We start from the raw sequence: 11,659 nt of genomic DNA, 5'->3' as shown, positions 1-11,659 counted from the left end.
AATGAAAGTTACATGAATGTGGTTCCTCTCTACCAAAATATATTATTGTACTGTACTCACCCTTCTTGGGATGACATGGGATGATAAATTGCCTATATGATGAGATGATGAGAGCCGAATGACAGAGGCATGGTGAAGTAGCCTCAGGCTGCTGTTGACCTTCTAGACCGTAGGTCAGAGAATTATTTGCTTTCGAGACTGTCTTTGGCACTGGTAATTGAAACCCTGAAAGTGAAACCGCACAGAAGATGGGACTACTGCATAGCCAAAATGAGGTAATAGCTCATACAGTGTTTACTATGAAACAAACACCATTCTAAGAGAATTAACTGTATTAACCCATTTACTCACAACAATGCTGTCAGGTCATCCTCATTTTATAGATGAAAAAACCAAGGTACTGAGAGATTGCTTAAGTAAATTGGCTGAGGTTGCTGATCTGGAATTTGAAGCTAGGCATCGACTCTAGAATCCATACTTTCCTTTTTTTTTTTTTTTTTAAAGATTTTATTTATTTATTTGAGAGAGAGCGAGAGAGCAGGAGAGGCAGGGAGGGGCAGAGAGTGAAGGAGAAGCAGACTCCTGCTGAGCAGGGAGCCAGATGTGGGACTCCATCCGGGACTCAGGGGTCATTGAGCTGAGCTGAAGGCAGCCAAGTAACCCACTGAGCCACCCAGGCAACCCTAGAATCCATACTCTTAACTAAGGTGCTGACTGTATCTTCTTAGAAAAAGAGGAAACGATGGCATAAATTCTGGAACTTCTTTGATTCCTCATACTGGTAATTTAAAACTATGGTGGCATTGTAATGTGAAATACGGAACCTCTACTTCATCCCTATTGCTTATTCTTTTTGGCTTTCTAACCATCTCTCTCTCTCTCTCTCTCTCTCTCTCGGGTGATTCCGAGTTTAAATGTAGCTGACCTCAGATCTATTAAAAAAAAAAAAACAGACTAATGTATATTTGCTTTAAAAAAAATCGCATGGTTTATTCATCTTTGAAAGAAGGTCCACTGAGGCTTTTAAGTTAAGAATCCAAGATAAACAGAGTTTTGGCTTTCAAGAGTATTGAAATACCTTTCAGCTATGTATTGGATTTGGCGGGCTAATGTTGATTAAATTGCAGCATTTGGAAGAGTATTCAGTAACGGTTAATAAACTAATTACTAGAGGTCACAAGAATTGCCAGAGACAGTCTTTTTTTCAATCTCCTTATACTCCAGAGTGTGAAATACAGTAGGAAAATGATGCAACTTCCAAATTAGGAGGATGGGGAATGGTACCGGAAAGTAACTTTTCTGCCGGGCTCCAGAGTTTGTAGCATATTTAAGCTACAAATTAGAAACGCGATAATGACATCTCATTCTTCTACAGACCGTCAGAGTTACCCAGGCTAACTGGAAAACAGATCTTAACTGGAGTCAGAGTTGCTGTTCTTCAAATAATGCACATGGGTTTCTTGAAAAGCCACAGCTACCATCTCTAACCCCGATCCACAACTGCTTTTTTAAAGCCTCCCCCAGGAATGCACTCCTTCAGCCTTGGCCCTTCCTGGATATACCCTCCGCAGCTTTCCCCAGTCCCCGCCCTGGACTTCAGCCTCAGCACCCCGAGGCCAGCCTGGTGGGAGGAGACGCAGAGAGGAGGGAGAGAGGAGAGCGAGCGAGAGAGCAAAATGGTCAAGTCCTCCTTAACTCCGGGCCCCCTCGCGGGCCTCACCCCTCCTCCCGGGGGCTGAGATTGGAGAGGAAGTGGGAAGGCTCCAATCTGTTCCTCACACCAGCGCCCTCATGCCCCCACCCTTCTCCTCCGCTCGGGGCTTCGGCGCGCCTCACCCCCGCCCCTCGCCCCGGGAGAGGAGCGCGCGGCGCGGTAGGGCTCGCGGAGAGAGGCCTGGGGGAGCCGACAGCTCCCACTCGGCAGCAGGAGCCCGGAGCCGCCCGCCCACAGGCGAGACAGGCCCCAGGGCAGCCCCGGAGACCGCGGCGGCCGGATGCGCGGGCGCGTCACTTCCGGGCGGTGCAGCGGCGGCCGCTTGGAAGATGGCTGCGCCCTGTGGCTCGGAGCTGCCCGCCAACTCGCCGCTAAAAATCCCGAAGATGGAGGTGCTCTCCCCGGCTTCTCCTGGTGGCCTGAGCGACGGAAATCCATCGCTGTCCGACCCTTCCACGCCTCGGGGTGCCTCCCCGCTCGGGCCGGGCAGTGCAGCGGGCTCGGGGGCAGCGGCGTCCGGGGGTCTCGGGCTGGGGCTGGGGGGCCGCAGCGCCGCCTCGTCCTCGGTCTCCTTCTCCCCTGGTGGCGGCGGTGGCGGGGCTGCGGCAGCCGCCGCCGCCGCCTGCCGGGGCATGTCGTGGACGCCGGCCGAGACGAACGCGCTCATCGCAGTATGGGGCAACGAGCGGCTGGTGGAGGCGCGGTACCAGCAGCTGGAGGGAGCCGGCACGGTGTTCGGCAGCAAGGCCCCTGGGCCAGCCATGTACGAGCGCGTGTCCCGGGCCCTGGCTGAGCTGGGCTACGAGCGGACCCCGTCCCAGTGCCGGGAGCGCATCAAGGTAACCGGCCGCCCGGCCTGGGGCAGCGAACCAGAGGCAGAGAGAAGGCGGGGAAGCGGGCCTCGGGGGCGGGGGCCGGTCTGAGCGCAGGGCTCCCCTCCGGGGCCCGGTGGGTGATTCGCATCTCCTCCGCCTTTTTCTTCTCTCCCTGGGAAGGGGGCTTTTTTCCAGATGGCCGCCAGCCCGTAGGTTTCCTGAGTTTGAAGTTGGGCGTGCCTGCCGCCGCCCCTCTTTCTTGCCAATTGAGGATGTTCCTGCGCTCTGAAGTTGGTAGTTTCTCATTGTGCGCTGTGCGGCAGTCCCCGTGTCACTGGCGCCTCTCGCCCCCACCGCCGGGGCCCCTCGCTTTGTTCCAGGCCGAGGGGCTTCCAGGCAGAGGCTTACCAGCCGGGGCGGGATTGAGGAAGGATAGAAGAGGTGGGCCGGTGAGCCCCCAGTTTAGGAATTTTCAAATGAGTGGCTGTGCAGAGCCATGCAAAAAGCGCCTTTGGACGACTGGCCTTTGTGTCAGTCGCCTTGCTTCTAACTTGAGCTTCGAAGGACGAATAAGACTTGAGATGCTTTGGAGAATTGGAAAGGTTTGATTGCAGTCAGATACTGTATTGTTATCGTGGAGTTAGGGGCGCAATTAAAGTTAGCCTGGCTGAGAGTTGGTCTGGAATTTGTGGAGTGTCGATGCCTCCAGAGTTAGATTGGCTTGAGGCCCTGCTATGTTTCTGACTAAGCTCCTTCACGAAAGCCAGTTTTTCCCTGCTTTAGTTATTTTGCCGGATGTGGTGACAAGTACAGCTCTCATTGTGCATCTGGCTATCTTTGTGTATCTGAATGTTTAACTACAGAGGCTTAATTCGGACTAGAAATTTTTATCAACAGCCAGGTTATCTTTTCGCTGTTTCTACTGACTTTTAATCTAGGCTTTCAGATTTGTATTATTGGCAGCTAGGGAGTGGTTTTATAGGTAAGCTAGTTCCCTCATCATAGTGTCTGCTAAAACATTCTGTTAGGATTCTTTCTCCCAGTTTTCAATGAACTACTTCTTGTTAAAAGTCAAAGTTATGTGTGTACTTCTTTTCTGGTAGGGATGACACTTTTTCAGAGCTCTTTGGGGGTAAAAATCCAGTGAGAACAATCGCAATCACACTGAAATCAGAGATTGCTCCCAAGTTGAGGAGATCTTGGCTCAAGTAGTGTTCATCCTGGGGTAATGTTTCTTAGAAAATTTGGGTCAGAAACAGATATTTCAAACTTACTATTGTTCAAGGAATTTGGCACCCATTTCTCAATTACAAAATTGAGTTGGTTTACTTGATAACATGTACCTTTAGGTCTTCTTTTGTCCCCTCTTCCCTGCCCCTCCTCCCCACTTAATAAGATGTCATTAAAATGATTGTTTAGCGACAGGACTAAAATAGTACCTAATAGTAGCCACTGTTTCATTTTTCTATTAAAGAATAGTTATAAGTTCAATTTCAAGGTCATCAAGGTTAAATTTCTGGGAGGGTTTTTGCACTGTGCTGATTAGCATCCACCCATCAGCTTTTCTTGACTTTAGAAGTGTACTTAGGCATTTGTAACGGTTTCAGCTTGATCGATTTTGCCCATAGAAATTTCCCAAATGGAAAAAGTGTTGTGCTGTCAAAACCTCACTGAATAGAAATCCCTCCATAAAATTGTTTCTCAAGTAACCAGGAAATATCTAGTTGGGTTGCATCTTTGTCTCGTTATGAGAAGCATAACCTAAAGCAAGAACAGGAGATTAGGCTTCTCTGAAGAATTTTTAAAAGAGGGTCAGTTGCCTGTTTTCAAACAGGTAAGACCAAATTGACCTCAACCTCTTAGAATATTTGGAAAATATGTTGATGATAATGGATTCTCTGATCAACAGTTGTAGTTGATGAAGGGGACAGATAACTGTGTGTGTGTGTGTGTGTGTTTTCTGTACTTGTTAAGTGATTTCAACCAAGGAACCGGATTACTTCATTATAAGAATGTTGGTCTTTCCTGCTAGAATTATAAGTACCATAAGGCAAGTTCTGGTTTCTCTTATTCAGTAATGTATCTCCAGGGTCTAGCACATAATAGTAACTGGATACGTATTTATTAAATTTACCAAATAAAGTCTAAAAGGAGAATTTTGGAACGTATAGAAATCTAGATTAGTGTTACTCAAGCTTTAATCCAAAAATAGACTTTGAAACCCCGTTTGAAAAATTTTGCATTGAAAACTAAGCTCTGTCCCTCCAGAAGACTTAGGTTAAATGTAATGTTAAGCATAGAAGCAAATGTTGTCACTGAAATCATAGCCTTACCCAGTTATGAGGTGGATGTCCAAGTAATCCAGAATATGTTTATGAAAATAACACAACCTTAAAAATATCGTCAGGGAATCTCAAATCCCTGAAAACAAATCTTTAGATCCCAGTTTCAAAAATGCCATGTGTGGTTCAGAAATCTCTTCTTTAACTTTATTGCCTTGATGAGAACTGCAAAAAGAAATTCAACCATCCTCTTTGCTTTATTTAGATTTTGTAAAATAGAAAAGAAGTACAGGAAGATACGGACCTTGAGGAACTTACTAAACAGACTAATGTGCTCACTTAAATGTGAGCTCATGTCAGAGGTTCTCAGGGAAGGAATATCATTTGTGTCAATTAAATTTCTGGCTGAATGTATCTGAAATATTTATTAAAACTCAATTATGAAAACTCCGTAAATGATTTCTTGTAAATTTGAAAGGAGGGAAGAGATATACAGTAACTTCGGTTTTTCCATGAAACTTTCCTTTAATCCTAGTTTCAGCGTGTTAATGTAACAGCTTTCCATCTCATCACAAGAAAGCATCAAAAAGCTGAGTGGTAGCCCAGCCTCTTCCCTAGACATCTTCCTTAATAAACTGAAAGCATATCACTTCCCTTTTCTGGACTGTGTTTTAGATTTCCTGTCTATTAAAATTGTAAATTTTGAAATTAATAACTCTTGGATTTTGCTACCAGAGTACTATTTTTGAATACCATCCAAGTGAGAATGTGTATTTCTAAGTGCACAGGGTTTTAGCTTAAAGTCACGTAGAAACATTGCTTATTGCTGTAAAGGGCTTCATTCTGAAGTCTGACATGGCCAGTTACTGGTATTTATTCAGTCCTTTAGATGAAATGGGTGTGTTTGAGACTGCCTTAATCCACAGACTGGTTCTGAAGTTTTGTTGCTTTTTTTGTTTGCCAGAGGGAAATTTGTCCACTAACAATTCCATTGACCACTCTAATTTTAGAGTCAGATAAACACATAATAAGGTGGTTTTCTGTCTGGTCCTTGCATGATTTTTCTCTTCCTCTAGAGTACTTTTCTCCTTCTCTCCATCCACAAATACTTGAGTGCTTTCTATGTGCAGGGCTGTATGCTAGATGTTAGGATAAATTTTTAAAAATTGTAATATACAGCCCAAGAGCTTCCAGTGCAGTTGAAGTCTGTGTACACACAGCAAAGAGTTAAAAAGCTCTACAACACAAGAGCTGGTATGTGATACAGTATTTGATTAAGTGTCATATGACTAAAGCAGACAATAAATGTGATGACTTCAAAGGAGGGAGAGATCTCATCACAGTCCATACTGTAGTAGTTGAAAGATCTATCTAGACTTGGCATTCATGAAAGCATTCACTTTGGGGCCAGATGCTGTATTCACACTTCAGTCAGTTAATCTGATGCACTGCAAAACTCATTCTCAAGTCCCATATTTTTGGGTGTTCTCCAAAAATTTGCCTCTTGAGAGTTGGCTTTATGTCTTTGAAACAGATGTGTACTTCTAGCTCTGCCTCAAGATGAAATGCAAGGTGTTGTATGACCTAAAAAGCTTTTTTTTTTTTGCTGGATCAGTACTGGTTGCTCATAAGACAAATTTAAAAGTGGTTGGGAGTCTTCTGCCTAGCCAATAAAATGATCAGTTTCTTTAGGGATATTTCTTAGATTTATTCATCAGTCATTGTCATAACCTTTAGAACAAATTTCGTACTTTAGCAGACAAATAACATATAGTACATTTGGTCTTTCACTTCTGGCTCTCAAGCTTTGTCATTATTTGTTTGCGAGAACCACTAGAGTAAAGTGACATGGAGCCAGAAGATATCTTTGTCCCTGTATAAGCATTGTAATAGCCTCTACCCATCTCTGAGGACTTTCCTCTGATGTTTGCAGCCAAGATGGTACCTCTGTACTATCATTGAAAGATTTCCAAGAAATACGGAATATGGCTCAAATAGTTTGTAAGAAGGATTTAGTCAGATTTGTTTGCTTCCATTTTTTGACATATTCCTTTTTTGTTGTTCCCTTGCCACTGTCACCCAGAAGCTTGTGTGTTCCAGAATGCTTGCCTGCATGTGAATCTGATACAGGCTTGATGTGTATCTTTAGAGAATAGACCATCATAGACTACTGAACGTACTCTTACAGTCTTTCCGTTTAGGAGGTAAGCATCTAACAAGCACATGTTAAAACTTAGGAGGAAGAGGCTTCCAAGCTTATTTCTTGGCATTTTGGGAAATCTAGTGAAGACTGGAGTGAAATTATTATGGGTCCTTCATTAAGAGGATGTGTAAAAGGAAAAAAGAACTTCAAAAGCACATAGTACAGTGCTATTTAATAAAACTTTCCGTGATGATGGAAATGTTCTATGTCTAACACAGTTCACTGTGATAGCCACCAGTCACTTGTGGCTCTTGAGACTTTGCAATGTGATTTGTGTGCCAGAGGAAGGAATTTTAAGTTATATTTTGTTTTAAATAATTTAATCTTTTTAAAAATATTTTGATCATTTTAGAGATCGAGTGAGTGGGGCAGGAACAGAAGGGGATAGACAAACAGTCTCCACGCTGAGCACAGAGCTTGACATGGCCCTCGATCTCACGACCTTGAGATCATGACCTGAGCCGAAATTAAGAGTCAGACGCTTAACCGACTGAGCCATCCAGGCACCCCTTAAATTATTTTAATTTTAAATTATAAATGCCACATGTGGTTAGTGGCTACCATATTGAACAGTGTAGGTAAAAAGTTGTTATTTGGAGTCCTAAAGAAGTCTATTTTATGAAACAGTTCTCTTAGCTACATACTCAAACTTTTAGGGGAAGCACAGAGTTCGTTTTTCTTGTCCTCCCTGTTACTTTACTTCTGCTCAGAAGTAAAGTAACTTCTATCAAGAAGTCAAGAAAAATGGTCCACTGTACTAGGGAGGAAAAGCTTTTAGTGCAAGAAATAATGTGTTTTAACCTCAGGTGGCCTAGGCAAAGTTTGTCCTATTCTTGGTTCTCTGGGATGATACCGTCTGATAGAACTTTCTGTGATATGAGTGTCTTATTGTCTGCACTGTCCGTCAGTCACTATGCAGTAGCCACTACCCACAGCTGGTTATGGAATACTTGAAATGTGGCTACTGTGACTGAATTTTAAATTTTGTTTGATTATTAATTATTTTAATTAATTTAAATAGCCTTATGTGTGTGGCCACTGGCTATTGTATTGGCCAGAACAGCTTTGGAACAATGGTATTTAAGCTTTTTTGTTTATGTACTCCCAAGAATTTTAAAGCTGACATTAAAATTTTTTCATTCTATATGAAAGTCTACAGAAGATAATAGGATATAGGAAATAGGAAGTCTAGTATGAGGTGACTAAGATGCAGATTTGCTATAAATTTACTCAGTAATGTACTCTGAATCAAAAAAATCCACACAAAATTCATATCTGTAGATTTTTATCAAACGCATCTTGAAAATGATGATCAGACAATATTCCGCTTATATTTAAAGATGTAAAGGTATATGTAAAGATACAGTATCACTAACCTATTTTGCTTTGGTTATTCTAAATTAAGGGGCCAAGCTTTACACCTAAGAAATAAAGACCTAGACTGGGAATGCCAGGAATCCCTAAGGTTTTAAGGGGCCTTCATTAATCATTTAAGAAAGAGTAGAAGATACCCCAGTGGGAGGCCATTGCTTTAGAACTCTGAGCATCTTTCTGATATCTTTCTTGGCAGATATAGTGGGACTGGGCCCTTGGAGTCCACTGCCCTTAGGAAACGGGAGGAACTTTTGGAGCTTAACTCTTGGCTAGAATGCAAGAATCCGTGGGAAGATTTAGAGATCTTGCCCATTCTCTTTCATCAGACTCAACTGACAGGTCACAGGGTTTCTTCAAATACTAAAGTCTGAACTAGGCACTTAACTTTTTTTTTTTTTTATTATTCACTCACAAATATTTGAGTACCTTGCATGGAAGGTTCTAGATGTGCAGCAGGGTACTATCCACCATCAAGTGTCACCTTCCAGTGAAGGAGTCAGACTACGAAAGCACAGTGACGGTGTTGTGAGTAAGGTCTGTGCAGCACATTGGCATTATGGTCACGGTGCTTTGGACTCACACAGGAAAGGCATGTCATCATAGACTCTCAGGAGGTGGCTCTTGGAGGTAAAGTGGGACCAGACTGAGCAGAAGAAAGTAGAGAGAGATGAGCGGTTGGGGTAAAAGGCAGAAACAGCAGAACCTAGGACAGTGCAAACTGCAAATACAGTAAAATATATTTTGTTCATGAATCCTAAACTGGAAACATCTAAATGCTGTAGTTCCAAAAACATTTTTAAGTGGTAAGTTGTTAAGAAAAAATGCATGGCTTTCAGGTGCCTCGTTAGCGCAGTGGATAGTGCGTCAGTCTCATAAAAAGTCATGCCTTTCAGTTGAGGAACAGTTTGCCAAAGGGCATGGTATTGGTGAAGGTAGGACTTAGAATGTACAGATGACTAGTTGGTGGTATTCTAAAGAACCAAGAAAAGTGCAGTGCAGGTAGTTTTGGAATAACAGTAGTTTGCACATACCAATTCTAGACAATTTTATGTGTTGATGAGTAACCTTTTTATAGTGTTGGATTATAGTTGTGCAAATGTCTGTTATATACCTAATTCTTTTTTTTTTTTTTTAAGATTTTATTTATTTATTTGACACAGATAGAGAGAGATCACAGGTAGGTAGAGAGGCAGGTAGAGGGGGAGGGGGAAGCAAGCTCCCTGTGGAGCAGAGAGCCCGATGTGGGGCTCCATCCCAGGACCCTGGGATCATGACCTGAGCCGAAGGCAGAGGCTTAACCCACTGCGCCACCCAGGCGCCCCATGTTATATATCTCATTCTTATATACTGGAAAGAAAAACCAAAGCAGTACATCTTCTTTTCTTTTTTTAATTAATTTTTTAAAAAGATTTTATTTATTTATTTGACAGACAGAGATCACAAGTAGGCAGAGAGGCAGGCAGAGAGAGAGAGAGAGAGAGAGAGGAGGAAGCAGACTCCCTGCTGAACAAAGAGCCTGGTGCGGGCTCCATCCCAGGACCCTGGGATCATGGCCTGAGCTGAAGGCAGAGGCTTTAACCCACTGAGCCACCCAGATGCTCCCAAAGCAGTACATCTTCTGAACATACAATAAGAAGGCAAATATTTTACCCTGTGGCCTAATATTCCCATGATACATATGTGTAACTGAAACACTTTCACAAAATTATAATGATTATAGCTAAGATTTATATAACATTTGCCACGTGCTATTCACTGTTGAAACTGTTTCACAGACATTCCTTTATTTAATTCACAAAATGACTCTCTAGTTAACGATGTATAGTACACTCTGGTATGTTCTGTTAAATGTGAGCACAAGTAACCTAGCTCCGAATCCACTAGGCCTTATGTCCTCTTGAGTGTGACAAGTATACAGTATCTGAAAGCACCCAACACGTTGTCGTCTGGTAGGCTCCCTTTCTCCAGTCCACTCCCTGCATCGTCCTCCTCCTCTACCACCGCTACTTTGCAGCACAGCCTCCCTTTTCACCCCAGTCCCTTTGGTGCCTCTCATCTTTCCCTCCCCCAGCCACAGCCTCAAGTCCCCTCACCTAAAACTGGTGCAGAGAAAACCTGGGCGGATGGGGGTGCCCACTCCCACTGGTACTGGGCAGCTGGCTTACTCCTTGGGGACTGGCAGCTCAGGGTCACATTGGTCCCCACATGGGGCACACCCGGGAGACCACAGGATGGAGATGCTGGAGGAACTAAAGCAGGGAGACAGGTTAAAAGCTCAACCCCAGGGGACAAACAGATCCCTCCCACCCACCCTCAACACACCCTCCCTCCTTCTGTCACTCTGTCTGCCCTCCTCTAATGTTTACACTCAGCCCTTTGGGAGACAGACCTGCCTGGGCTCCCGTGGGACTGGGGAAGGTGTTGCCAAGTGTGTGCTGCTCACTCACCCAGCACACTGAGTTCTAAAATTTTGCTGCTGTGGCTCTTTCTGATGCCTTGGTGGTTTTTTTGTTTTGTTTTGTTAAAGATTTATTTATTTATTTGACAGATCACAAGTAGGCAGAGAAGCAGGCAGAGAGAGGAAGGGAAGCAGGCTCCCTGCTGAAGGGAAGCAGGCTCCCCCCTAGATGTGGGGCTCTATCCTAGGACCCTGGGATCATGACCTGAGCCAAAGGCAGAGGCTTTAACCCACTGAGCCCCCAGGCGCCCCAGAAATAGCAGAAAGGTGATCACAACCTACTGAAATTCGGATTTCCCAACCCAGTCCATTAATGAGCTATAACCTGCAGTTAGATAAAAGATGAGAAGATACTGAGGTGAGATCAAGATATTTCCAGTCATTGTGCTCTTAGATTAAAGGTATCAGAACTTCAGAAACATCATAATTTGGAACAGGTCACATCCCAGATATTCTGGTGAAATGTGAGCCTAGGGTTCGTGGAAAGAGGGTGGAAGGATGTGGGCAGTGATAAGAAACGAGACTGGAGACATAAACCAGAAGCACAGATCATTCAGAGGCTTTTTGCAGTAAGCTGGACAAGAAGTGCAATAAAACAGTGGTTATGAAAACAGAGAAGACAGTAGATTTCAGTCAGCAGGGCTTGCTTGGGAAATCTGAATATTCTGATCTCTAGGGTTTGATAGATCTTAACCCCGCACACAGCTTCTACCAGCTTACACGGGATCTTTGTCGTAGCCTCAGAGATCATCACAGTGCCTCATAACCTACGTTTTTAGAGTTGGTTCTAGAACCAATGAGATCCAACTAAAA

At 43.8% G+C, this 11,659-nt stretch overlaps 1 protein-coding gene across 4 annotated transcripts in view; it reads left to right on the top strand.

The window, feature by feature from the left end:
• The first annotated feature begins 1,625 nt into the window (after positions 1 to 1,625).
• The window catches only part of MSANTD2 (Myb/SANT DNA binding domain containing 2), a 31,754-nt gene continuing 21,720 nt past the window's right edge, over positions 1,626 to 11,659 (top strand). For 2 of the 4 annotated variants that reach the window (XM_032868812.1, XM_032868811.1), the window contains exon 1: positions 1,667 to 2,553. In XM_032868812.1, the coding sequence (XP_032724703.1) occupies positions 1,792 to 2,553 (762 nt within the window). In that variant the 5' untranslated portion in view covers positions 1,667 to 1,791. Of the gene's footprint in view, positions 2,554 to 11,659 lie in introns of all 4 variants that reach the window. The other 2 variants (XM_032868820.1, XM_032868819.1) reach the window with 2 other exon arrangements.

The sequence above is a fragment of the Lontra canadensis genome, unplaced genomic scaffold (genome assembly GCF_010015895.1).
Source record: "Lontra canadensis isolate GAN:19392208 unplaced genomic scaffold, GSC_riverotter_1.0 scaffold36, whole genome shotgun sequence".
NCBI lineage: Eukaryota > Metazoa > Chordata > Mammalia > Carnivora > Mustelidae > Lontra > Lontra canadensis.
Note: the sequence above shows the minus strand (reverse complement) of the source record. Positions and strands in the feature narration are given on the sequence as shown.